At 48.4% G+C, this 25,923-nt stretch overlaps 1 protein-coding gene across 7 annotated transcripts; it reads left to right on the forward strand.

Moving 5' to 3' along the window:
- Positions 1-9,687: 9,687 nt before the first annotated feature.
- PPRC1 (PPARG related coactivator 1) lies at positions 9,688-24,501 on the forward strand. 7 transcript variants are annotated; one of them, XM_046027263.1, is made up of 14 exons: positions 9,688-10,116; positions 13,728-13,916; positions 14,484-14,630; positions 14,758-14,859; positions 14,974-17,884; positions 18,187-18,240; positions 19,084-19,141; positions 19,911-19,981; positions 21,186-21,903; positions 22,850-22,996; positions 23,106-23,172; positions 23,291-23,412; positions 23,660-23,811; positions 24,108-24,501. In XM_046027263.1, the coding sequence occupies exons 1-14, from the start codon at positions 9,688-9,690 to the stop codon at positions 24,209-24,211; spliced, it is 5,271 nt and encodes a 1,756-aa protein (XP_045883219.1). In that variant the 3' UTR covers positions 24,212-24,501. The 7 variants fall into 7 exon arrangements, with proteins under 7 accessions (XP_045883219.1, XP_045883220.1, XP_045883221.1 ...); XM_046027264.1 differs by having other exon boundaries at positions 19,914-19,981; XM_046027265.1 differs by having other exon boundaries at positions 14,758-14,850.
- The last annotated feature ends 1,422 nt before the right edge of the window (positions 24,502-25,923 follow it).

Consider the following 25,923-nt stretch of genomic DNA (forward strand, 5'->3'; position numbering starts at 1 on the left):
TGATCTCTCTCTTTCTCTCTCTCTCTATCTCAAATAAAATCTAAAAAAAAAAAAAAAAAAAGGGCCTGCCTGGAGAGGCAGACCCCCTCCATATGCTTAGGAGAGGGTGGAGGAGGGGAGCTGTGATCATAGCCACACTCTTAAGGCCTGCATTCCCAACCACCTTGTGGATTCTCCCACTCCAGGGGTGGGAGGGGAGGGGGAAGCTGTAGAGACCTGACTGAAGCCATCCATACTTAGGCAGGTGTTTCTTTGGCAGCATCCCCTGCCTGTATCTATTTCCTCACATTCCCCCAGGCAGAGGTCAGCACCAGAGGGAGTAAGGGGAATCTAAAACAACAGAACCCACGCCTGGAATTTGGGATACTGAGTTTTGAATTCCAGCTTTGCCCCTCTCTAGAGCAAATGACGAGACAACTGACTTCCCTACTCTGAGCTCTGGCCTTCTGTAATTGGTACCTGCAGCTTGGTGAGAATCAGTAGACAAGGTATGTCCAGTCACCTACCCTGATGCCAGCCATGTAGTCAGTTCTCAGTATACTTTAGCTCTTTTCTGCTTTCTGTGAGGTTATCTCTTATTTCTAGAGTGTCAGGAGTGGGCTGGATTGGACTGGAGGATTAGAAATAGTGTGGAGGAGAAGGGCTGCTTGCTTTGAGCCTTTTCTTTCTCTACTGTCCGTAAGATTGCCTTCCCCCAATCTTGTGACCATTTACCCCTAAGGCCACTCATTCCAAACAACTAGCTTGGCCAGATTCCATGGTGATCACCAATTACCTGGACAAAGGGGCTTGCAACCCACCGGGTAGAAGTTCCATTCTAGATTACACATATGGAAGTTAGAAGTCAAGAAAGAAGCAAAAATGTGTCGAGCATACCGTTTGTACCAAGCACTGTGCTAGGTGTTTCATACTTGCGATCCCACTTACTTTTCATGACGACCTTAGGAGGAAGATGTTATTACCTCCACTGAACAAGCAAAAAACTGAGATTCAGAGAGATTAATAAATTTGAACTTGTCTGTAAAACATTCTTCTTCTTCTTGCCTACTAATTAGTTAATGCCTCCTTTAAACCTCAGTTTCCAGGTTCATCTCCCTCTGGGAAGGAACCCCTCCCACCCCAGGTGATCTAGTGGCCCTGTTTTCTTTAAGGAAATACCATCTCAGTTCAGTTGAATGGATGATTAAGGTAAATGGTTTAAGTCCTTGAGGAAGCAGACTTAAAGAGGTTAAATATTAAAGTGTGTAAGAAACTCCCAGGAAGGGGCACCTGACTGGCTCAGTCCGTAGACCATGCAACTTTTGATCTTGGGGTTGTAAGGTTGAGCCCCACATTGGGTGTAGAGAAATAAAATCATAAGAAAAAAATCATAAGAAAAAAAACCACTCATAATCTCCCAGGAAACCTGTTAAATATACAGAAGTCCCCACCTTCGGATGGAAGAAATCTTTTCCAAGAAGGAAGAGGATCTGAGTAGTCTGCATTTTATTTATTTATTTATTTATTTGTTTGTTTATTTATTTATTTTTAGTAGTCTGCATTTTAAAGAAATTTCTCTGGTGATTCTTATGCATGCCTATGTTTGGGAACAGTTCCTTTTTTTTCCTAAAAGGGTCCCTGCCCTTCAGAGCATTCCCACCAAGTGGATGAAACCTATTCATTCATTTCTCCTTCAATAAGCACCTGCTTAGTGCAGTCATGGAGCTAAGGAGCCTCACTGAGTACCTCTGCCCCAGTGGATCAACCCTTCCTTAGCCTCAATTTTTCCCTCAGTAGAAGGGGGATAGTAATCTTTGCTTTTCTACCTCTTCTGGGGATATTGCAAGAATCCAATGACATATGGCAGCAAGTGGAAGACTAAACCATTCCTTTTTTTTTTTTTTTAAAGATTTTATTTATTTATTTGACAGAGAGAGATCACAAGTAGATAGAGAGGCAGGTAGAGAGAGAGGGAAGCAGGCTCCCTGCTGAGCAGAGAGCCCGATGCGGGACTCAATCCCAGGACCCCGAGATCATGACCTGAGCCGAAGGCAGCGGTTTAACCCACTGAGCCACCCAGGCGCCCAAGACTAAACCATTCCTTAAAAGTGGGTTTTGGGAACTAAAAATTCAGCGCCAAAAGAGAAAGTGCCTGAAGGGCTGTAGGTCCGCAGCAGAGTAACTACAGTCCAGGAATATTAATTATGTAATGCGGTGGAATGTTAGCCTCAAACTTAGCATTTTAGGACAATAAACTTCTGTTATTTCCCTCAATTTTTTTCCAGTCAGGAACCCAGAAGTGGCTTAGCTGGTGTTTTAGCTCAGGGGCTCTCACAACATTATAGTCAAGCTGTTGTCGGGGTCCACAAGGTTTGACTGGGGCTAGAGAATCTGCGTCAAGTTCCCTCTCATGGTTGTTGGTAGGCCTCCGTTCTTTAGTGGCTGTTGGATAGAAGCTTCAGTATTTTGCTTCGTGGACTGTCTGTAAGGCTGCTCTCATAATATGGCACATTACTTTCAGAGAGAGAGACACAAGAGCACCTGGGCTGAAAGCCTTAGTCTTTTGGTAACGTCATCTCAGAAGTGATAGATCATCATTTCTACTTTATGGTTTGGTCATACAGATCAATCCTGCTACAATATAGGGGTGTTGGGGGGGGGCTAAGAAGAGTGTGAATAAGAAGAAGAAGATTGGGACGCCTGGATGGCTCAGTCAGGACACCTAGGTGGCTCAGTTGGTTAAGTGGCTGCCTTAGGCTCAGGTCATGATCCCGGGGCCCCGGGATTGATTCCCATATCAGGCTCCTTGCTCAGCAGGGAGCCTGCTTCTCTTTCTGCCTCTGCCTGCCACTCTGTCTGCCTGTGCTCTCTCTGCCTCTCTCTGACAAATAAATAAATAAAATCTTTGAAAAAAAAGAAGAAGAAGAAGCAGCAGCAGAGATTATTGGGGGCCATCTGAAGGTTTCCAAACACACCATGTCTGGTCTTCAGCATTGGTTACAGGCCTAGAGATTCAATTTAAATAGTGAATCAGAACATACCAGATACAGGAACTGACTCACACAGATTAAATACACGTGAAACATTATCTTGGTAGACTCTCCCTCTTCTCTGGAATACTTTAGTTAAACTCGTCTTCCTTTGAAACACAACACATAGGTTATGGGTTCCCACTTCACAGCCTATGTGCTGACTGTTCTTCTGACCTCAGAATGCTCTTCAAATGGCTAAGTCCTCCGTGTGCTTCTGTTCTTACTTCACATGTCTCCTCAAAGGCCTTACCTGTTCACACCATATAAAATTATTCCCACTTAACCTTTTACATTCTCCATCCCAAATATTTTTTTTTAAGATTTTTGTTTCTTTATTTGGCAGACAGAGATCACAAGTGGGCAGAGAGGCAGAGAGAGAGAGAGATGGGGAAGCAGGCTCCCGGGTAAGCAGAGAGCCCGATGCATGGCTCAATCCCAGGACCCCGGGATCACGACCCGAGCTGAAGGCAGAGGCTTTAACCCACTGAGCCACCCAGGTGCCCCCCAAGTATTTTCTGATAGCACTTAATGGCTCTCTGATATTATTTTGACTCTATTTACACTGCAGATTGTCTCCCCAGTAGAATTTGAGCTCCACTAGGGAGGGTTTTTGTTTTTGTTTTGTTTTCTATTTTGTCATTGCTGTATCTCCAGTGGCTAGAACAGTGCCTGGTATATAGTAGGCACTCAGTAAATAAACCAGAGTGCTGATTTGCTAATTCACACTGGAAATATGTGTGAACTGGGCATTTTGTCTCACTTGATCAACACATATTCTCAACATAGAAAATGATATGGGAAGGGGCACCTGGGTGACTCAGTGGGTTAAACCTCTCTGCCTTCCACTCAGGTCATGATCCCAGGGTCCTGGAATCAAGCCTGGGCCAGGCTCCTTGCTCAGCCGGGGAGCCTGCCTCTCCCTCTTCCACGCCCCCTGCTTGTGTTCCCTTGCTCTCTGTATCTCTCTCTGTTAAATAAATAAATCTTTTAAAAAAGAAAAATGGTATGGGAAGTCAGTTACTATATCCCATAAGTCTTTGGTGAGCATGGAGTCAAGCAAGGACACATGATGGGAGTTTCCCAAAGTTTGGTGGTCTATGAGGTTTTATTTATTTATTTATTTTAAGATTTATTTGTTTATTTTAGAGAGAGAGAGTGAGCAGGAGAGAGGAGCAGAGGGAGAGAAAGAGAGAGTCTATTTTTTTTTTTTTTTTATTTGACAGAGATCACAGTAGGCAGAGAGGCAGGCAGAGAGAGAGAGAAGAGGAAGCAGGCTCCCTGAGGAGCAGACAGCCGGATGTGGGGCTTGATTCCAGGACCCTGGGATCATGACCTGAGCCGAAGGCAGAGGCTTTAACCCTCTGAGCCACCCAGGCGCCCCGGAAGAGAGAATCTTAAGTAGACTCACCACTGAGCGTGGAGCCCGACCTGACACAGGGCTTCATCTCAGGACCTTGAGATCATGACCTGAGCTGAAATCAAGAGTTGGACACTCAACCGACTGAGCCACCCAGGTGCCCCTTTCCTTTTATTGTTTTTTTTTTTCCTTTTGTTGTTTTAATTTAAAATTTTTAAAAAATTTTTTAAATTTTTAATTTTTTAAAAGATTTTATTTATTTATTTGACAGAGAGAGAGAGTGAGATCACAAGTAGGCAGACAGAAAGTTGGGGGGGGGGAAGCAGCCTCCCCGCCGAGCAGGGAGCCCGACGTGGGGCTTGGTTCCAGTACCCTGAAATTATGACCTGAGCCGAAGGCAGAGGCTTAACCCACTGAGCCACCCAGGTGCCACTAAAAAAAAATTTTTTTTTAATTAATGTCTATGTCCAATGTGGAGCTCGAATGCACAATGCTGAGATCAGGAGTTGAATGCTCTACCAGCTGAGCCAGGCAGGCAGGTACCTCTGAGGTTTTCCTTTATGGCTCTTGGAAATGCACCTGCCAGGGGTGCCTGGGTGACTTAGTCGGTTAAGCATCTGCCTTCAGCTCAGGTCTGGGATCAAGTCCTGCATTGGGCTCCCTGCTCAGCGAGGAGACTGCTTCTCCCTCTCCGGCTCCCCCTGCTTGTGCTCGCTCTCCCTCTGGCTCTGCCTCTCTGTCAAATAAATAAAATCACCAAAGAAAGAAAGAGAGAGAGAAAGAAAGAAAGAAGGAGGGAGGGAGGGAAACAAAAGAAATGCACCTGCCAGGCACCTGACTGGCTCAGTTGGTGGACCATGTGACTCTTGATCTCAGGGTTGTGATTTCAAGCCCCATGTTGTGTGTAGAGATTACTGAAAAATGAAATCTTTTTTTTTAAAGATTATATTTATTTACTTGACAAACAGAGATCACAAGTAGGCAGAGAGGCAGGCAGAGAGAGAGAGGGGGAAGCAGGCTCCCTGCTGAGCAGAGAACCCGAAGTGGGGCTCAATTCCAGGACCCTGGGATCATGACCTGAGCTAAAGGCAGAGGCTTTAACCCACTGAGCCACCCAGGCGCCCCTGAAAAATAAAATCTTTAAAAAAAATAAGAAAGGAAGAAATGGACCTGCAAGGAGACAAGAAACCATGACACACTTGTCTGGGCGGCACTGGAGATCCAAAGATAGATTCTTACCTTTTTTTATATATATATTTTTTATTTACTTATTTGACACACACACAGAGAAAGCACAAGCAGGGGAGCACAGTGGGAGCGGGAGCAGCAGGCTTCCTGATGAGCAGGGAACCCAACATGGGGCTTAATCCCAGGACCCTGGGATCATGACCTGAACTAAAGACAGATGCTTAATGACTGAGCCACCCAGACACCACCCCCACTTTTTAAAAAAAGATTTTATTTATTTATTTGACAGAGAGAGAAAGAGAGAGAGCACAAGCAGGGGGAGCAGGAGGCAGAGGGAGAGGAAGAAGCAGGCTCCCTGCTGAGCAAGGAACCTTATGCTGGACTGGTCCCAGGACCCTCAGATTGTGACCTGAGATGAAATCAAGAGTTGGATGCTTAACCAACTGAGTCACTCAGGTGCCCCTATATATTCTTTTTTTTTTTTGCCCCTATATATTCTTATCTTGTTGAGTAGATTCCATGCAGACATACTTATGAGAATAGACTGTTTCATCGGAAGATGAAAAAACAAAATGGCACAGTTTTCTGCTTTAACATTAATGTTCTTCCCAAAGCCCTATCACCAGACCATATGACCATAATTAGAGCCCAAATCACCCAATATTTATAGGGCATCTCTTAGAATTTGTTTCTTCCAGGCTGCTTTTTCTGCCCATGGGTCCTGTCCCAGTGCTATAATAAAATCACTTTTTGGAAGGGGGGCGCCTGGGTGACTCAGGTTATGATCCCAGGGTCCTGGGATTGCTCCCTGCATGGGGCTCCCCGCTCAGTGGGGAACCTGCTTCCCCACCCCCCTTTCTGCCTGCCTCTCTGCCTACTTGTGATTTCTGTCTTTCAAATAATAAATAAAATCTTTTAAAAAAATCCCTTTTTGGAGGGAAAAAAAGGATATGTTTCTTCCATAGAGGAACAATTGTGCCATCCTGTATTGGTTCTTAATGATTTCTCATAGACAAATTATTTCTAAATTCTTGGAAATAAAATTTAGTGTTTCTCTCATTTGACAATTTTATGAAAAAATGGTGAACAGATTCAGTTTCTGAATTTGTGGCTTTTAAAGCCCATTTGGAAAGACAAAACTAATACACTTGAAATATTAAGAAAATAAAAGGAGGTTGTATTAATTTACACGGGCTGCCGTAACAGAATACCATAGACTAAGTGGCCTAAACAACAGAAAATTATTTTCTCATAGCTTTAGAGGCTGGAAGTTCAAGATCAAGGTACTCGAAGAGCTGGTTTCTGGTGAGACCTCTTTCCCTGGCTTGCAGGTCTCTCTTTTCTAATACCAGTCCTATTGGATTAGGCTCCCATCTTTATGATGTCATTAAATTTAATTACCTCCATAAAAGCTGTATCTCCAAATATACTCATATTGGGGCTGGAGCCCTTCACCATATAAATTTTGCCTGGATGAGGAGGAGGGTTACAATTCAGTCCTTAACAGAGGTCCTTTCCTTTCATGAATTTTTTTGTGTGTTTGTGAGAATGTATGTTGATATAACCTTCTTAAAGAGCAGTTTGGCATTATCCGCTGAAATTTCAATTGTATACCTTCTTTAACTCAGCAATCTCTTTGGAAGAAAACTATTCCATAGACAGAATGTACAGATGGGTGAAGATACATGTACACGTGTACAAGAATGTTCACTGTAACTTAATCTGTAATAGTGAAAAATTTGAAAGGCAGGCAGAGAGAAAGAGAGGGAAGCAAGCTCCCCGCTGAGTAGAGAGCCCGATGTGGGGCTCCATGCCAGTACTCTGGGATCATGTCCTGAGCTGAAGGCAGAGGCTTTAACCCACTGAGCCACCCAGGCACTTTTTAAAAATGATTATTTATTTATTTGTCAGAGAGAGAGAGAGAGAGAGTGCGCAAGCACAAATGGGAAGCAACAAGTAGAGGGAGAGGCAGGCTCCCTGCTGAGCAAGGAGCAAGGAGCCCTATGCAGGACTCAATCCCAGGACCTGGGATCATGATCTGAGCTGAAGGCAGGAACTTAAGCGACTGAGCCAGCCTTCCTGATTTTTTTTTATTTTTTATTTTTAAGTAATATTTACACCCAATGCAGAACTCAAACTTTCACTATATATTTTTACATGCATACAGAAAGTGTGGATGAAAACACACCAGAAAGCGACAAGGATTAAATTTATGGAGTAGAACTGGAATTTGCAGGCCAAGAACATTTTCTATATAGTTTTGCGCCATATATATATATATACACACATGTACACATATATGTGTATATATATATATGCATAGCTTTGTGCTATTTGGTTTTTATATTTATATTTTATTATACATATAATGTGTAATATATATATATATTATGGTTTTGTGCTATTTGATTTTTTTTTTTACATTTATTTATTTGAGAGCGAGAGCGACAGCAACAGCGAGAGCATGGGCACGCTGGGGGAAAGGGAGGGGCATAGGGAAGGGGGGAGAGAAACTTAAGCAGACTCTACCCTGAGTGCCAGCGCAACTGGGGCTAGATCTCTGGATCCCGAGATCATGACCTGAGCTGAAACTAAAGAGTCAGATGCTTAACGGACGGCACCACCCTCTTCAGCATCATTGAAAAGATTTTTAAACTTTTTTTAATAGAAAACTTTATTTATTTGGCAGACAGATCACAAGTAGACAGAGAGGCAGGCAGAGAGAGAGGAGGAAGCAGGCTCCCTGATGAGCAGAGTAGGGCTTGATCCCAGGCCCCTGATCCCAGGCAGAGGCTTTAACCCACTGAGCCACCCAGGCGCCCCTTTTTTTTTTTAAGATTTTATTTACTTATTTGAGAGAGAGACAGAGAGCACGAGAAGAGAGAGGTCAGCCGGAGAAGCAGACTCCTTGCTGAGCAGGGAGTCTGATTCAGGACTCCATCCCAGGACTCCAGGATCATGACCTGAGCCAAAGGCAGTCGTTTAACCAACTGAGCCACCCAGGTGCCCTAGAAAACTTTTTAAAAAATAAGGAAACAGTAAGAATGAGCTTCTAAAAGGCAAATGAATGACTAGCAGTGATAGTGATGGACTGTGGAAATATAGCGAGGGATCATGGTTGGTTGGGACAATCAGAAAGTTTTCCTGGATAAAAGAGGGCATGAAAGATGTTTCCAAGTTCGAATATTCCAAACAGAAAAACAAACGCAGGAGAACATCAATTGTCTTTGTAGGACAGCAAGATAATGTGCAGCAGCAGGAAATACCTTTGGTAATGAGGTGTCAATGTAGGTTTCTGAGTAGCCCAGAGAGACCCCAAGAATGTATTTTAAGATTAAGCTCTACAAACTTCCATTTATAAGATAACTTAGTATTAGATAGGTAATGTGCAATATTACATAGCTAATACTGCTGTCTGATATATACAGGAAAGTTGTTAAAGAGCAAATCTCATCACAAGGAGAAAAAAATTTACCTGTGTGAGAAGATGGGTTAGCCGAACCTATCTATGGTGCTAATCGTTTCACAGTATTTGCAAATCAAACAATCATGTTACATGCCTTAAACTTACACAGTGGTGTATATTAAATATTTCCTAATGAAACGAGAAATAAAGGAAGATTAAACTATAACAACAACAAAAGATTAAACTAGCGGTAGTGGCGCAGTAAGAGATTAGGTGAAAGTTAGCTCCTGGGTGCGGGTGCCCACTAGGGGGTGCTGATTCAAAGCATAGGTGCACTTGGGCTACGTCGTAAAAGGAAAGTACCGCACTATAGAATGTCAGATAAAGAAGGCGTTTGGACAGTTGGACAAATTAGGAAAATAAAGAGATGTGTAAATGCTAACGCTCCCTTTATTGCCGCACGCTCCCCAACCCACAGAACACAAAACTGAGCATGACGATATTACTGTAGCACGTGCCATTGAGGTACCACTTAAAGCAACTACTATTCCCAGGGTCCCTTGCGAAGTCAGAGCCCTCTTCCCAGGTGGGAGTGGGTCTCGCCGCAGGGCCTTTTGGGATCCGTAGTTTTGCAGTGTCTTCCGGGAATTGTAGTTCCCTTCCCACAATCTGCTGGGCGAGGCGGCGCCGGCGACCAGAGCTGCGCTGGGTGTTCAGGGGCCAAGATGGCGGCGCGCCGGGGACGGGGAGACGGAGTCGCGCCGTCTCTGAGTGGGGGCCCCGGACCTGACCCCGGCGGTGGAGTCCGCGGCAGCAGTTGGGGGAGTCGGAGCCAAACGCCGTATGGGACTGTGGGCTCTGTGAGTGGCGGGGAGCAGGTGAGAGGCTGGCGGGCGGCCCGCGGCTGGCAGCAAAACGGCGTGTGCCGGGCGGTGACACGTGGACGCCACAGGAAAGGGAGGAAGCGCTTGGGAGGCGATGCCGGCTGGCTGCGGGAGACGGGTTGGGCCAAACGGACCTGGGCTGTTCGCTGGAAGGACGCAGGCAGAGACGGGGGTCCCCGCAGCCATTTCTTCGGAACGCCGGAGGGTCATAGCCGGGTGTTGGAAACATGGCCCGTTCTGCGGGTCAGAGATTGGGACTTGGAATCCAGGGTTAAAACCTCTCTCTAAGGATGCCGAATGGGGGTGCTCCTAGCACCGCGCTGCAGTGCCTTTTCGAAGCCACGTGGGGTGGGGGGAGCAGTTTTCCCGGGAGAACTTGTCGGCTTCCCCTCCCCCTCTAGGCGGCTCTGGCACCCACGTGGGCTGGGCTTCTGGTTGGGGGGGGGGGTGGCCGCGGGTCCACGTGGGGGCGGGGAGGGTTTGTCCACGTGGCTCCCGCTCCAGGCTGCCCGGCATCTCGTATCGGCGTTGGAGCCGCACTGCTGGGAACTGGGTGTGTCTCACCCGGTCCCGCCATCTCCGACCCGGTTGGGGGCCTCTGGCCGGGAAGGAAGGTAGGGGCTGGTAGAGTCAACTTTGCCCGGGGTGTTGGAGTAGTTTTTTTTCTCCTGCATTGGTCCACGGCACCTTGACAGCGAACGGTGAAGAACCTCCCAGATGTGCGGGGAGTCAGTTTCCTGCGGATGGTGGAGTGTGTTGGGGAGGGCAGAAGGCTGAGGTTAAAGGGTTGTGGAGTAAGCTTGTGGTGGCTTCTGTCTGACCGGCTTATGGTGGCTTGTGAGTCATGGGCACTGGCGTTTTGGTTGCCTGCGGACCTGGCTCATTCGTGATTCAAGGTGCGCGGGGAGTGTCAACGTACACATGGGACAAGTCTAAGTAAGGGAAAGAATCCTTTCTCCTTCCGTTTTTCCTTCAGCCTTTCTTTTGAGGAAGCAGGTAAGGCTTGCTTCTGTGAACTGACACATAAAAATTGAGGTAATCTGTATTTAAAGCTCTTTGGAATTTTGCTGGGGATGGGAAAAATTGGAGGTGATTTAAGAACTATTCAACACTGGGCGCCTGGGTGGCTCAGTGGGTTAAGCCGCTGCCTTCGGCTCAGGTCATGATCTCAGGGTCCTGCGATCGAGTCCCCCATCGGGCTCTCTGCTCAGCAGGGAGCCTGCTTCCCTCTCTCTCTCTCTGCCTCCCTCTCTGTCTACTTGTGATCTCTCTCTGTCAAATAAATAAATAAAATCTTTAAAAAAAAAAAAACTATTCAACACTAGTTGAACATTTATTGGATGGGCTTCTTCTGTCAGATTCTGTTTCCTTGGTCTTCATTTCTCCATACTTAGAAAGTGTTATCTCACTTCTCAGCAGAGGGCTTCTTAAAAGTTGCCACCTAGAATGGTGGGCAGGACTTAGTCTGAACTGTTATCTCTTAAGCAATTAAGCTGAGTCCTTGAAAGCTTTTGGGTGTTTTGTTTAGCTTGGGCTTGGTTTTGGTTCTAGGTGGGAATTGGGCTGCAGGCTACCAGGTAATGTTAGTTCCAGCAGACCAGTCCAGGCCCTTGCTTCTGAAGCCCTAGCTTGGGAGCTGCTTACCTTTTAGGGGAGAGGCAGGAAGGACCCATGGCCCAGCTGTAATCCAATTTAGGTGGTCATCTGGGGTTGGAGAGGGTCTCGTGGAGAGATTGTTTCTTCTCTCACCTCCCCCCTAAGCAAGGTGGATATGTGGAAGCTAGTCAGTCAACCAATATTTACTGAGATACTATGTTCAGACATAAGGGATCCTGGGTTAAACACATAGTGCCTGTTCTCTAGGCTCATATGGTTTTATTGGGATAGACATAATAAATGATGAGTGGGACAAAAGGAAAGTGCAACATATTTGGGCTTGTATAATGTCTGGGAAAGGACATTTTAAGTTGAGACTTGAAGGCTGTGTGTTGTGGGGGAGGAAAGCTTTCATCAGAGGAAATAGTATAGGAAGGCCTTGAAGTGGGAGAGAACGTGGCTTAGTGAAGAAATGGAGAGACCTGTATGTCTGTTGCATAGAGAGAGAGTTCCAGTGGTAAGAGAGAACACATACTGGAGCAGAGGAGCCTGGTGGGGAAGACTGTAAGTCATATTAAGGAGTTTAAATCTAGTGCTAAGAGCAGTAAGATGCCATTGGAGGGGTTTAGGGAGATCCTTAAAAAGTGATCAGATGTGTGTTCTTAATAGTTTGCAGTTGGTTTTGAACCCTGTAGGGACAAGACTGCGTGTGAGAGAGCCAGTTGGGACGTTGCTGAAGTTAGGGATGCTGGTGACTGGCTTTTAGCCTGGGTTCAGCCCCTAGATGATTTTGGTAGTCTGAGTGCTGTGCTCTTTGGGGATTGAGGGATAGGCGATGTAAGGGGAAGAGAGGGGGTATCTCTGATTGGGGCTCCAGTACCTGTCTAATGGGAGTGGTGAGTGGGTCCCAGAGCTGGGCATTGTTTTAAGATTCTGGCCTAGTGGCTGGGTCAGGTAGGTGGCAGGGCAAGTTGAGATGCAGCGTCCTTGCTCACGCAGGAGTGTTTGCTGAGCTAGGTGCTATTCAACTGCTGGTTGTAATTACAGGATTGTGAAGGCTTGGGAGGAGTTAGTGCCTAAAACTCACCACCTTTCACTTCCTCTCTGGAGCTGGCCTCCTAAAATGTATCTAGCCTTTCCTCTCTCTGGGCATTGGAACTAACTCCTCAGCTTGGTTAGGAGGATGGGTAGGGGGGTATAGTCACATCTGTTGCCCCCCCTCCCCCACCTTGGAAGAGGTACAGAGTTGCAGAAGGGGATGGCAATTAGCTTGTCCTTGTTTATTCCTGTTCTTTGGCCTTCATCATCTGTTTCCTATAGTGGAGATACCCCTGGTTCTGGCCTCTGGCCTTGCCAGCCCCTTTCTAGCTACTTCTGGCCCTGCCCACGCCCACGCTCTTGACAGGCCTGGGCGGGTGGCGCCCTGCCTGTCAAGGCTGAAGATGTTGCTAGTTTTCAGGCAAGTAGTGGGGTGGGACTTTTCTGTGTACTGAATCAGCGAATCAGGTTTTCTCTTTTGTGCTCACATGGTTGAGGTGGGGAACTTTTCCTTTGGGACTACCACTGATAGGTTGAGTGGCACATTGTAGGGCCTTCAAAATTAAAAAAAAATGTGAATTAAGTGTGTATGTCAACTCTGTATAAGACACTGTGCCAGGCATCATAGATCATCAGGAAGTAGAAGCACAGTTTAAATCCTTCCAAGTTTCAAGAAGGATGTAGGCTAGTATGGTACAAAGAATATAATGATTGCCAGAAAAATGAGTGCTACAGAAACCTAATTGGACTGGCCATGAGGAGAGATCAGCATGGGTTGGGGAAGTCTGAGTTGTCTTGAACAAGGTTGAGTTTGAACTAAGCAGAGGTGAAAGGCCTGAGTGGGACTTGAGGAAGATACGGTGGTTGGAGCTGAAATTGCCTCCTTGCTGACCACCTCTCCTTTGGTGTACCCTTCAGACTGTCTGCCTTTACCACTGCCAGCAGACAACTTTTCTCAACAATTTTGATCTTTCTCATGTTTTTACTCTCTAGTTTAATGATCTGTGGATCCAACTGTTTCTGGATGCAGTCCAAACTTTTTTTTTGCCCAGAAGGTCCTTGAACATTGCCATCCTGGCTGGTGCTTTGGCTCATGGGTTGAGTTGTACTTCTCTCTGCCCAGCAAGTCCAGAGGTTTGGTTGGCTTTGGTGGGGCTTCTGCTGAATCTGAGGCGATTGGTGGAGCTCCTGGTTTAGAGAACCTGTCACACAGCTTGCAGCCCTTACGACCATCCTGTTTGCTCCAGGTGCTGCTGCATGAGGAGGGGGATGATTCTGGTTTTGTCAGTCTGTCTCGGCTTGGCCCCTGCCTGAGGGACAAAGACCTGGAGATGGAGGAGCTGATACTGCAGGATGAGACACTGCTGGGGACCATGCAGAGCTACATGGATGCCTCCCTAATCTCCCTCATCGAGGATTTTGGGAGCCTTGGGGAGGTGAGCTGGGGCTGGGCTTAAATGTCTTCAGGTGGGAGCTTTGCATTTGAGGCTGTGGCTCAGTGGTACTGTTTCCTCAGGATTTTGGTTCCTGAATACCCAAACCAGGTCCTTGAAGTGTGTTTTTTGTCTCTCAGTGAGAGTTGGGCTGTAGGATGCTAGACCATGTCCAATGTGAGGATGCCCTGGCAGGCTTGCACAGTAGTGCAAGGCCTTTTCCCCTGCATGGGCCCCCATTTTACATGTCCAGAGAGTTCCAGTTTATTTTGAGTCCAATTCCAGCCTAGCCAAGGGTTGTCTGTTGAGCATCCACATCTTCCCCGAGGGTGGAGGGAGTATATGAAACATAAGCCTAGCCTCAATTCTGACAGGTCTCTCTTGGAACTGGGGAGGTGGGAGATGGCAGTGAATGAGATTGGAGCCCATGTGTTCTGGCATTCAGATCTGTCTGGGAAATTGAGCTGAACTCAGCCTGGGAGACTATTTCTCTTGGCATTCATTCCTTCTCAGCGGCCAGTAGATCATTAGGGATGATGGTGGAACCTTCCTGTTGTCTTTCTGGAGCAGAGCAGGTTATCTCTGGAGGACCAGAATGAAGTGTCGCTGCTCACAGCTCTGACGGAAATTTTGGACAATGCAGATTCCGAGAACCTGTCTCCGTTTGACAGTATTCCTGACTCAGAACTGCTTGTGTCACCTCGGGAGGGCTCCTCTGTGAGTGTGGGACTGCCATTGGGGGGTGGGATGGTGTTGGTTGCTGCAAAGTATAGAGCCACGATTGTGGGCCTTCTCATATAGTTGTGAAGCACGAACTCATCTCAAGTCTTTTCCTCCCTCTCAGCTACACAAGCTGCTCACCCTTTCCCGGACACCCCCGGAACGTGACCTCATCACCCCAGTTGACCCATTGGGGCCCAGCACAGGCAGTAGTAGAGTGAGTGGGGTAAGCCTCACCAAGGGAGCTTCAGAGACTCCCAGGAGGGAGGAGTGTGTGGGGACAGGCCTAGAAAAATGTATCCCCGGAGAAAACTTCTGCAGCTTCTCCTGTTTCCTACAGGTTGAGATGTCTCTCTCAGATCCTCCTTGGGACTTCTCTCCACCTTCCTTCTTAGAGACCTCATCCCCTAAGCTTCCTAGCTGGAGACCCCCAAGATCAAGAGCCCGCCGGGGCCAGTCCCCTCCTCCCCAGCAGCGTAGCGATGGGGAAGAAGAGGAGGAGGTGGCCAGCTTCAGTGGCCAGTTGCTTGCTGGGGAGCTCGACAACTCTGTGAGCAGTATCCCAGACTTCCCTATGCACCTGGCCTGCCCCGAGGAGGAAGATAAAACTACAGCAGCAGAGATGGCAGTGCAGACAGCTGGTGATGAGAGTATCTCCTCCTTGAGTGAGCTGGTGCGGGCCATGCATCCATACTGCCTGCCCAGCCTCACTCAGCTGACATCACTCGAGGATGAGCTTCAGGAGCAGTCGGATGATTTGACACTGCCTGAGGACTGTGTGGTGCTAGAGATTGTGGGCCAGGCAGCCACAGCTGGTAATGACCTGGAGATTCCAGTTGTGGTACGGCAGATCCCTGCTGGGCCCCAGCCTGTGCTCCTGGATGACTCGCTAGAAGCCAGTCCAGCTTTGAAGCTGCTCATGCCTACGCTAGAGTCGGAGACAGAGGCTCCTGTGCCCAAGGAAGACCTCTGCCCTGACAAAGAGGGGTTGTCAGTGGACCCAGAGGAAAAACTGGAGTCAGTCTGCTTGTTGGAGCCCAGGGAGGTCATGGAGCCAGTGATGCCCAAGGGGCCTCAGAACCCACAAGCCAAGACAATGCTGAGCTCCCAGAGAGCTCGAAAGGGCAGGAAGAAGAAGAGCAAAGAGCAGCCAGCAGCCTGTGCAGAAGGCTATGCCAGGAGATTGAGGTCAGCTTCTCGTGGACAGTCTACCATGGCTACAGAGGTGACCTCTCAGGCAGGAAACTTGCCTCAGGAGGAACTTCAAAGAGAGGTTGGGCCTCCTCGTAGTAGAGGGAAGCCCCGGGCTTGGGCTCGGGCCTGGGCAGCTGCCTTGGAGGAACCTAGCTCTGGGAACTTGGAGAGTAGTGCTGGGCAAGCTAGTCCTGACAAAGAAGATCCTCTAGACCTTTACTCCAGTCTTGTTGACAGCATCCAAGCCAATGTTGTTCCAACCCATGTCTCTGCTCAAACAGACCCCATGCCACTTGATTCTGTTGAAACCAATCCCACTGAAGTTAATCCTGTTCTAGCTGATCCTGTACCTGTTGATCCTGCATTGGGTGACCATGAATCAGCAAACTCAGAGCTGGTGGACCCTCTTCCAGCTGACCCAGTGCTGATTGACCCAGTCTTGGCTGACTCAGCAGAAATTGACTCTACAGTAGTTGTTCCCATCTCAGATGACTTGCCACCAGGTGACCCTGTCCCAGTGAGCTCAGCACCAGTTGACTCTGTTCCCAATGACCTGGGTCCTGTTGATCCTGTGCTAGTTAAGTCTAGGCCTTCTGATCCCAGACGTGGTGCCATGTCATCAGTCCAGGGGAGTCCAGCTCCCCAGATCCTTCCAGATTCAGAGTCCTTGGACTCCCTAAAGGCCATCATCCCTGAAGTCCAGGAGGTTGTGGGTCCTCTGAAGGTAGAAAGTGGTACCAGTGCTACAACCCAGGAAGCCAGACCTCGGCCTCTTAGCCTATCAGAGTACCGGCGACGAAGGCAGCAGCGCCAAGCAGAGGCGGAAGAGAGAAGTCCCCAGCCCCCAGCTGGGAAGTGGCCCAGTCTCCCAGAGACCCCAACAGGACTAGCAGACATCCCTTGTCTTGTCATCCCACCAGCCCCATCCAAGAAGACAGGTTTGCAGAGAAGCCCTGAGGTTCCTCCTGAGGCTTGCTCTGGGCCTGTGGGTCCCAGCCCTGCTTCTCCTAGTCCTGAACCACCTGCAAGCAAAGCTATGGCTTCAACTCCCACAGAGCAGCTGCCATCCCAAGAGCTGCCACTACCAGCAAGACCCCCACTTCCTACTGTGCAGCCCATGCCGCCCACAATGCCCACTGCTTTGCCTTTTCCCCCAGGTGGGCTAGGCATGACTCCCATGCTGCCCCTTCCTACAACCAGGCAAGGGATCCCCAGTCTGCCCCCACCACCCTTGCAGCCTCCCAGTCTTCCAGTGGCTATGGGCCCAGTGCCACCTGATCCCTATACTCACTATACTCCTGTACCACCCTGGCCTTGCTATCCCCCTGTGTCCCCTTCTGGCTATCCTTGTCTGCCCCCCCCACCAACAGTGCCCCTAGTGTCTGGTACTCCTGGCACCTATGCTGTGCCCCCCACTTGCAATGTGCCTTGGGTACCCCCTCCAGCCCCAATCCCACCTTATAGCTCCAGCTGTGCCTATGGGCCCTTGGGATGGGGCCCAGGGCTGCAACACCCTCCATTCTGGCCTACTGTGCCACCACCTCCCTTGCCTCTAGCATCTGTTGGGAGAGCTGCTCCTCCACCCAAGGTGGAGCCCAGTGGCATTCCAGCTGGCCCTTCTGAAAGTGTACTTCCTGGGCCAGTGGCTCCTCCCCTCAGTCTTGGGTCAGCTAGTCAGGGAGCTCCACAGGTGGAGCCCACCAAGGTGGAGGTCAAATCAGTGCCTGCGTCTCCCCATTTGAAACACAAGGTGTCCTCCCCAGTACAGAGCCCCCAGATCAAGGCTCCACCATGTCTGTCTGCTGAGAGTGCGGCTGTTGAGGAGCCTGTATCAGAGAGGCTAAAGCCTGAGACCCAGGAGACCAGGTCCAGGGAGAAGCCCCCCTCTCCTGTTACCAAGGCTGTTCCCACACCCACACCCACACCACCATCAAAGCAGAGCACTGTAACTAAGCTGCCTGCTGTCCACCCAGCCCGTCTAAGGAAGCTCTCCTTCTTGCCTACCCCACGTACTCAAGGCCCTGAGGACGTGGTACAGGCTTTCATCAGTGAAATTGGTAAGTGCTGCACAGTTTGTTGATGTGAGTGAAGGGCATGGGGGTTAGATGGTGAGCATACTATATAGAACAGGACAGACCACCTCCATGGGGCTGGGCTTTGTGGATTTGTTTGGAGGATCATTTGTTTTGTTTGGAGTGTTCTCCAGAGCTCTGGATTGGTTTGATTCCTTCCTGCTTTCTGTTGCTGTCTTTGTTTCCTTAGTATAGTGGACAGGGGGAACATAAAGGGAGAAGTGAGGTGATGGAATTCTAGGACCTGGGTACTTCCATCTCCAATCCTGTGTTCTGTGCTTCCGCAGGAATTGAGGCGTCGGACCTGTCCAGTCTACTGGAGCAGTTTGAGAAATCTGAAGGTGAGGAGCCTGGGTAGCTATGCTGAACCCCTTTCTGTTGCTGTTTTCTTTGGGTCCAGCCCTGTAGTTAACTTAGATGTAAGGAAGGGAGTGGTGGAAGGGCAGTCTCAGAGAATTAATCTCATTCTGAAAGGAGTGGGGAGATAAGGTTCCCTGCAGTGCAACCTAAGCCAGGGAGAGGGTGGTGGTAGTACAGCATGGCGAGAACTATCAAGAGTGAATGGATGTGGTGATCCAGGAGGGTCGGGTTGGTTGGGGACATTTTTGTAGAGGATAGTAGCTCTCAAGCTGGGCCTTGAAATACAGGATGTGTGTGTGTGGGAATAAAGGCCAAGGTATAGGAAGGATGGTGTGTGGTGTGTTTGGAAGGCAAGGGATAGCTCAGCTTTCTCAGTACAAAGCAGGGCCCTAGGTGCTGTGAGGTTATTGTGTCCTGTTCTCAAGGAGCTTATGGTATGATTGGGGAGGAAAACAACAGAAATAACCCCTGAATTAGTAACAAGTATGTATATAGTACAAGAAAAATATAAAATATGATAAGTGTAGAACAAATAGACCACGAGTCCAGGAAGTTAAGTCTCGTAGAACCTTACATGCTAGGCTTAGAAGTTTGGGCTCTAGTCTCAGATTCAGTGAGTAATTAACAGATGTCTCTGAGCAGAGACGTGATTAAAAACAGTACTGGCGTACCTACTAGAAGACAGTGGATCTCTCTGGGGGAGAGCCCAGTGAAGTATGTAGGTAAAGTGGATTTTCCTTCTTTGGGCCTCAAAGCAAGCCCTTCTGCACCTTCTCAGTCTGGAACATCTGGTTGGCCTTTTAACTAATTTGGTTTCTTTGCAGCCAAAAAGGAATGCCCTCTCCCAGCTCCTGCTGACAGCCTGGCTGTAGGAAACTCAGGGTGAGTATGGAGACATACAAGCGAGTTACCCTCCGGCTCTTGGTCAGCAGCCCGCCGGTGCTGCAGGACTGTCAACTGGATGCCTGTGTTGCAGGGACTTTCAGTTAGCTTTAGAGTCTCTCCCTGTTACCCTGTGCCTCACTGAGCCCAGCACTATTGGACACTATCTTGGATGGTGAGATAGGAGGATGTGTACCATCCTCTGCTGATGCCAGTCTGGGATTCCAAATGTCCTGGAGGTACTTTTTATCTTCTGGCAAATTGTGCCTTTGGGGATTTCTTTCCTTTAACAGACTTGAAGCTTGCTCAACACTGGCGATGGTATAAGGTCAAGTGGGGAAGATGTTCATGGCTAGGGCTCTCCTGACTCCTTGAAGGAGGCACCCTGGACATCCTTGTTCCCCAATCTTCCAGCACTGAGAGGCCTTTTTTCATTTATCATGTTCATGCTACCCTATCCTGTTCTGCCAGGCACCCATCTACATTGATTTTGGGTTGTTTTGAGCTAAGTAGGCAAGGTTCTTGGCTTAAAGGAAGTGGGGGCTATTCAAGGTCATAGCCAGCCTGCCTCCTAGAATTGAACAGAGCGGAGTTGAGACCCAGTCCACATTTCAGTCACGAAGAGCCCGTTCTGCTGGAGGAGAGTAATAGGGGCAGTTTTTGTATCCCCTTCTCTGCATACACCCCTCTCCCATTCCTTTGTAAGGAAAGCAGGTATGCAAGATGTTGAGGAGGCAATGAACCAGGCTTTCCCTTTTCCCCCTGCCAGCAGCGTTGACACTCCCCAGGAGAAGAGGCCCCTAGACCGGTTACAAGCCCCAGAACTGGCCAACGTGGCAGGTGGGTTCAGAGTGGGGAACTCTGCCTTTGATTAGTATGCAGCAAATGTTTATAGAGCCTGCCCTGCACTGGGTGTGTGTAGATGTTGGGAATACAGAGATCTTGATCTTCATCGTTGAGGTTTTCATAGTCCAGGGAGCAGATGTATAAGCCAATGATCAGAGAGATTGTATGTTAAAGATGTTAAAGAAGCCTTTGTGGCTTATTTATTTTTTAAATTTTATTTATTTATTTGACAGAGATCACAAGTAGGCAGAGAGGCAGGCAGAGAGAGAGGAGGAAGCAGGTTCCCTGCTAAGCAGACAGCCCGGATGTGGGGCTTGATCCCAGGCCCCTGGGATCATAACCTGAGCCGAAGGCAGAGGCTTTTACCACTGAGCCACCCAGGCGCCCCGCCTTTGTGGTTTATAGTGGGGTCTGAGATGGGACAGTCAGGGGAAGGTTATATATAGAAGGTGTAATCCTTGAAGCAGAGGTTTGAGAAAACCAATAGGATAGATTCATTGGTAATGAGATAGATTACCAATCAGATAGATTTAGGGGATGGGGCATTCTAGAGAGATGGAGCAGCTGGAGTGAACGGAAGAAACAAAACCAGCCTGGTACGTTTGGGGGAGTTGTTTGGTTTGGCTAGATGGTTTGGCTGATGGGAATGGTGGGTAGAACTTAAGCAAGAGATGAAGCTGAAGTGGTAAGTAGGAGGTCAGATTATAGGAACTTTGAATGCTGTGTTAAGTTGTTTGGACTTTATCTCGTGTATTGAGGAAGCAATTGATTTTAGGGTGCTCCCTCTAGTGGGAATGTAGAAGACAGGATAGATGGATGTGAAGCCTGAGGTAGGAGATTATTGGAAGATGATTACATGAATCCAGACAAGATGCAGCCCTGAAATCAGGCAGTGCTGGGGGAGGGCTGGGTCCAAGAATGGAGAGGTGGACCAGGCAGGAGCTGGTCATAGCTAGGTTTGGGCAGTGAGAGGTTGAGGGGTTCAGGAGGACCCTAGCTGGCTGGGTTTCTATTGCTTTGTCCCCAAGATAGGGAACTTGGGGGAAGGAGTAGTTGCAACAGTGGGAGAAGTTGGGCTGTTGACTATTGTTGGTTACTTTGTGACATGAGGTGGGGGTCTGTGGAGCCTATGTACGTAGTGTTTAGAAGTGTAGAATCGGATCTCATCCTGCTATCTCCATCCTCCCTCCCCTCACAGGGCTCACCCCACCAGCTACCCCTCCCCACCAATTATGGAAGCCCCTGGCTGCTGTCTCACTGCTGGCCAAAGCCAGATCTCCTAAGTCTACCGCCCAGGAGGGAACCCTGAAGCCTGAAGGAGTTACAGAGGCCAAACATCCAGCTGCAGCCCGCCTCCAAGAAGGGGTCCATGGCCCTAGTCCAGTCCATGTGGGCTCTGGGGACCATGATTATTGTGTCCGGAGCAGGACTCCCCCCAAAAAGATGCCTGCCTTAGTCATTCCAGAGGTGGGCTCCCGATGGAACGTCAAACGCCATCAGGACATCACCATCAAACCTGTCTTGTCTCTGGGCCCAGTCATCCCCCTCCCCCCACGCACAGCTGCCTCACAGGAGCCACTCGATCACAGGACTAGCAGTGAGCAGGCAGATCCCCCAGCTCCTTGCCTCGCCCCATCTGCCTTGCTGTCCCCTGAGGCCTCGCCTTGCCGGAATGACATGAACACTAAGACTCCCCCAGAGCCCTCAGCCAAGCAGCGGTCAGTGCGCTGTTACCGAAAAGCCTGCAGGTCAGCCAGTCCCCCAAGCCGGGGCTGGCAGGGCTGTCGGGGCCGCAGCAGCCGTTCTGTCAGCTCTGGGTCCAACCGGACCAGCGAAGCATCTTCCTCTTCATCGTCGTCTTCCTCATCCCGGTCCCGGTCCAGGTCCCTCTCCCCCCCACACAAGAGGTGGCGAAGGTGAGCTCTGATGGCCTCTTAGGTCCTCTTCATGTAAGAAGTCCTTGTCCTCTCCTCCAGTTTACTTTGAAAGCTTTTGCACATTGAGTTTGATACTTTCAGACTCTAAGGCTTCTACTTCTGTCCTTGGCTTTTGTCTTCTCCCCCTTTCTTGAATTATTGAAGGAGGCAAGCTGTGAGAAGATAGCTTCTATCCCATGTTTGAGTTTGGGGTATCCCTGAGGTCTCCTGCTTCCTTGAGCCCTGCCTTGGGGAGACCATTAGGGTTGGATCTTGCCTGTGTTTAATCTGTCACATACTATATCAGTTCTCACTTCTGCTCTTTTCTTGGTGGGCTGTTGGAAGGTGGGATAGTAGGTTGTTGATGGCAGTTCTTCTAATCATCCTTTGAGGATGGAGTCTGGACAATTCCTTTGTTATTGTGGCCTCATATATTTTCGGGCAGTACCTTTTTCTCAGTAACAGACCCAAATTTTCCTGCTTACTGCATGAAGAATTCCTGGTTTTGGAACCAGAATGACCTCTTGAGAAATGATCTCTATTACAGGTCTAACAAGTCACCTCCCTTTTATGCCATGGTCACAGCACAGAGACCTAGGCCTGGCACCCCTAACTAGTTGTAAGACCTAGGGCACAGCCCTTTATCTCTGAGTCTCCGTTTATTTTTCTTCTTACCAACTTGTTAAATATTTTTTTAATTGCATGATTGAAAATAACTATGATCTGTGATTTGTGTCAAAACACTCTAAAACATTCCAGATACATCTAAAGTTCACGAGGGCCTCAGTTTTGTCATCTGTGGAGTTCTTCTAGACCTCTTTTGCTCTGCTTTGTTTTGGGGCCTGAGCTTCCTGACAGGGAGGCAAGGCTGGGGCCAAGGTGAGGTAAGTAGGTAGAATATTTCTGCACCGATCCCAGCATTCCCGCCTGCCCCTTTATCCTCCAGATCCAGTTGTAGTTCCTCTGGGCGTTCCCGAAGATGCTCTTCTTCCTCCTCCTCTTCATCTTCCTCCTCATCTTCATCTTCCTCATCCAGTTCCAGAAGCCGGTCCCGCTCCCCATCACCCCGACGGAGAAGTGACAGGAGGCGGCGGTGAGTATGTGATTATGGAGTCTGTGCATCTGGGATGCAAGTGCCTGAGAGTTCTGAGTCTTGAGGTATCTAATGTCTGGGGGCTGATGGTTCCTTCTTCTCATGTCAGGTATGGCTCTTACCGTTCACATGACCATTACCAAAGGCAGAGAGTGCTGCAGAAAGAGCGTGCAATAGTGAGTAGAGGCGCAGATCTTGGGAGAATGGGGCTTGCCCCTGGGCCATGAGCTTTGAGTGTCTTCTACACTGGTAGCTCTGGGTCACAAAGTATCAATTTTCCTTGTTCCAACATAGGAGGAGAGAAGAGTGGTCTTCATTGGGAAGATACCTGGCCGCATGACTAGGTCAGAACTGAAACAGAGGTTCTCTGTTTTCGGAGAGATTGAGGAGTGCACTATCCACTTCCGTGTCCAAGGGTAAGCTTTGGCCCTAAGGTCAGAATGTCCTTTCCTTTCCATTCATCTACTGTGATGCTTGTTGGTCTTTCCCCTTGCTCTGGTGTGCTCGGCAAAGTAGGATGATAGCTTCACTCCCACAATCAGAGGTTGGCCATTGGGGAATGAGAAGAACCACCCCAGTCCCTCTCTGTACCCTGGGAAGTACCTCTTTTCCATGGCATGTGCCCAGATAGCCGTCCTAGCCTTGCCTCATCTTCCTCACCAGTGACAACTATGGCTTCGTCACTTACCGCTATGCTGAGGAGGCGTTTGCAGCCATTGAGAGTGGCCACAAGCTGAGGCAGGCAGATGAACAACCCTTTGATCTCTGCTTTGGGGGCCGCAGGCAGTTCTGCAAGAGAAGCTATTCCGATCTTGGTGAGTGGAAGATACCCTGAAGCTTTGGTATACTTCATACTGTCCCCAGAAGGGTTCCCAGCCTTTTTGAGAGTGGGGCTCTCCTTCATGGAGCTAACTTAATGCTGAATGTGACACACGAAGATCCTGGGGGTGGGATGAGAGGAGAAATGGGGCTCCTTTGTTTTGTTTTTTTAATTAAAACCAGGGTGATATTATTTCCATCCATTATTGGGGTGGGAGGAGGCTGGCTGTTGGAGGACCCTGTGGTAGGGATGTGTTGTTAGAGACCTTGATGTCTGTCTCTATTTTTATAGACTCCAACCGGGAAGACTTTGACCCTGCTCCTGTAAAGAGCAAATTTGATTCTCTTGACTTTGACACATTGTTGAAACAGGCCCAGAAGAACCTCAGGAGGTAACCCTGGGCCCTTCTCCCCCTTCCCTTTTTCTTTGGAGGTGTCCAATCTCCTCTACCCCCCCTCCCCCACTTTAGGGGAGAGAGCTGCTAGTGAGGAAATGACTGTTTTATAAAGAAATGGAAAAAAGTGAAATAAAAATGTGTTAAATCAGATTTTTTTAAAGGGTTATTCATTTTTTATAACAGGCATTGAAATAAGTTAACTTGCATTCCTATGTTCTGATGGGGCTGAGGGGTACCCCAGTGTTTGGAAGATCTAAGTTACTATGCAGACTAATAAACATGAACTAGAGAGAATTCCCAAGTGCTGTTGTGCTTCTTTCAATGGTGCTAGTGCCAGACATACTCACTTTTCCAGTCTGAACACAATCAGGGACATGCTTATCTCCGTTTAGTTCCTAGGACCTCTCTTTGGTCAGGTGCAAAATCCTGTTGGACTTAAAACTGTGTTCCTTAGGATGAGTTGTCAGTGAAATCAGTTTTCCAGGGCAGTGCTTCTCAAATTTAAAAGGAAATTTGAATTACCTGGTGATCTTTTTAGAATGTAGATTCTGACTTCGGAGGTGGGGCCTGAGATTCTGCATTTCAAACAAGGGGATGCTGATGCTACAGTCCCAAGGAAGGGATTTTTACCACTAAGGACGTAGAGGAAGCTCATACTTGTTCCAAATAAAGGTTTTCTAAACTGAGGCTTATGTGTACATGTATGTACCATTTTAGCTTGAGCACAATCTTGGCACACAATAGGTATTCAGATGAATGCATACATGTGAATAAACATGGGTAAGAGGGAGATCTGTAGGAGTTTATCTAGGAGAGTGCCTATTTTGAGAAGAGCAAAGGAGAGGTATGTCCCCCCAGAAAGTGGATCCTTGCCTTTCCTGACAGGTATTAATGGGGAAACAATCAAACGGTAGCGGGTAAAGGGATTGGTACCTGCTAATGTGAACTGAAATGTAATGGAACTTGGAATTAACTTGGCAGGCCTGGGCATTAATTTTTGAGTACACACGACAGAGGCAATGGGAGGGTTTTCTAGTTCTCCCACAGAGAGAGTTCAGATGTGAACTGTGATTCAGGAGATAGAAGGATAATTTCTAGGATTATAGGTTTGCAGAGGTTGCTACTGTGTCGCTCAGGGTTCGTTCACAATGGTTTTTCCCTTCGTGGAACTGACTTAATGCTGAATGATTAAGGGGGAAGGGGTTGTCTCAAGGGCAAATCATGATTGAAAGGGGCAATTTTAGGGATCGTCTGTTACCACTATTACCATGGATAATCTGAAGAATCCTCTGCAGTGAAGGTGAGAATTGGAATGGTATCTGACATAAGAGGGCCTCTCTGGGTGTTCGAGGAAGTGAAAAGAAAGGGTGGGAATCGGCGCTGGCGCCGCGAATGGGGGTGGTTGGGAGATCCTGTGACCGAGTCTAGAGAGTCCAGACCGCTCAAGCCTGCCGGTCCACTCTACTCTGGAATGCAAATCCCAGCTGCAGCTCAAAAAAAAACAACGGTGGCTCTAGCTGAAAGGGCGCGGGAAGTCTGAAGTTTTCCCGCCACTGGCGAGGGCGTGACCCATGACGTCAGGGCTCCGCCTTCGCAAGGTGGTGGACGGAGGGCTCCGCCCTCACCAAGATGGCAACGCTTGTGGCACCGGAAAGAGTTTGTAGATTTCGCCTTGATCCTGCCACCAAATTGGAGGCGGGACTGCCCTGC

The sequence above is a fragment of the Meles meles genome, chromosome 13 (assembly GCF_922984935.1).
Source record: "Meles meles chromosome 13, mMelMel3.1 paternal haplotype, whole genome shotgun sequence".
Lineage (NCBI taxonomy): Eukaryota > Metazoa > Chordata > Mammalia > Carnivora > Mustelidae > Meles > Meles meles.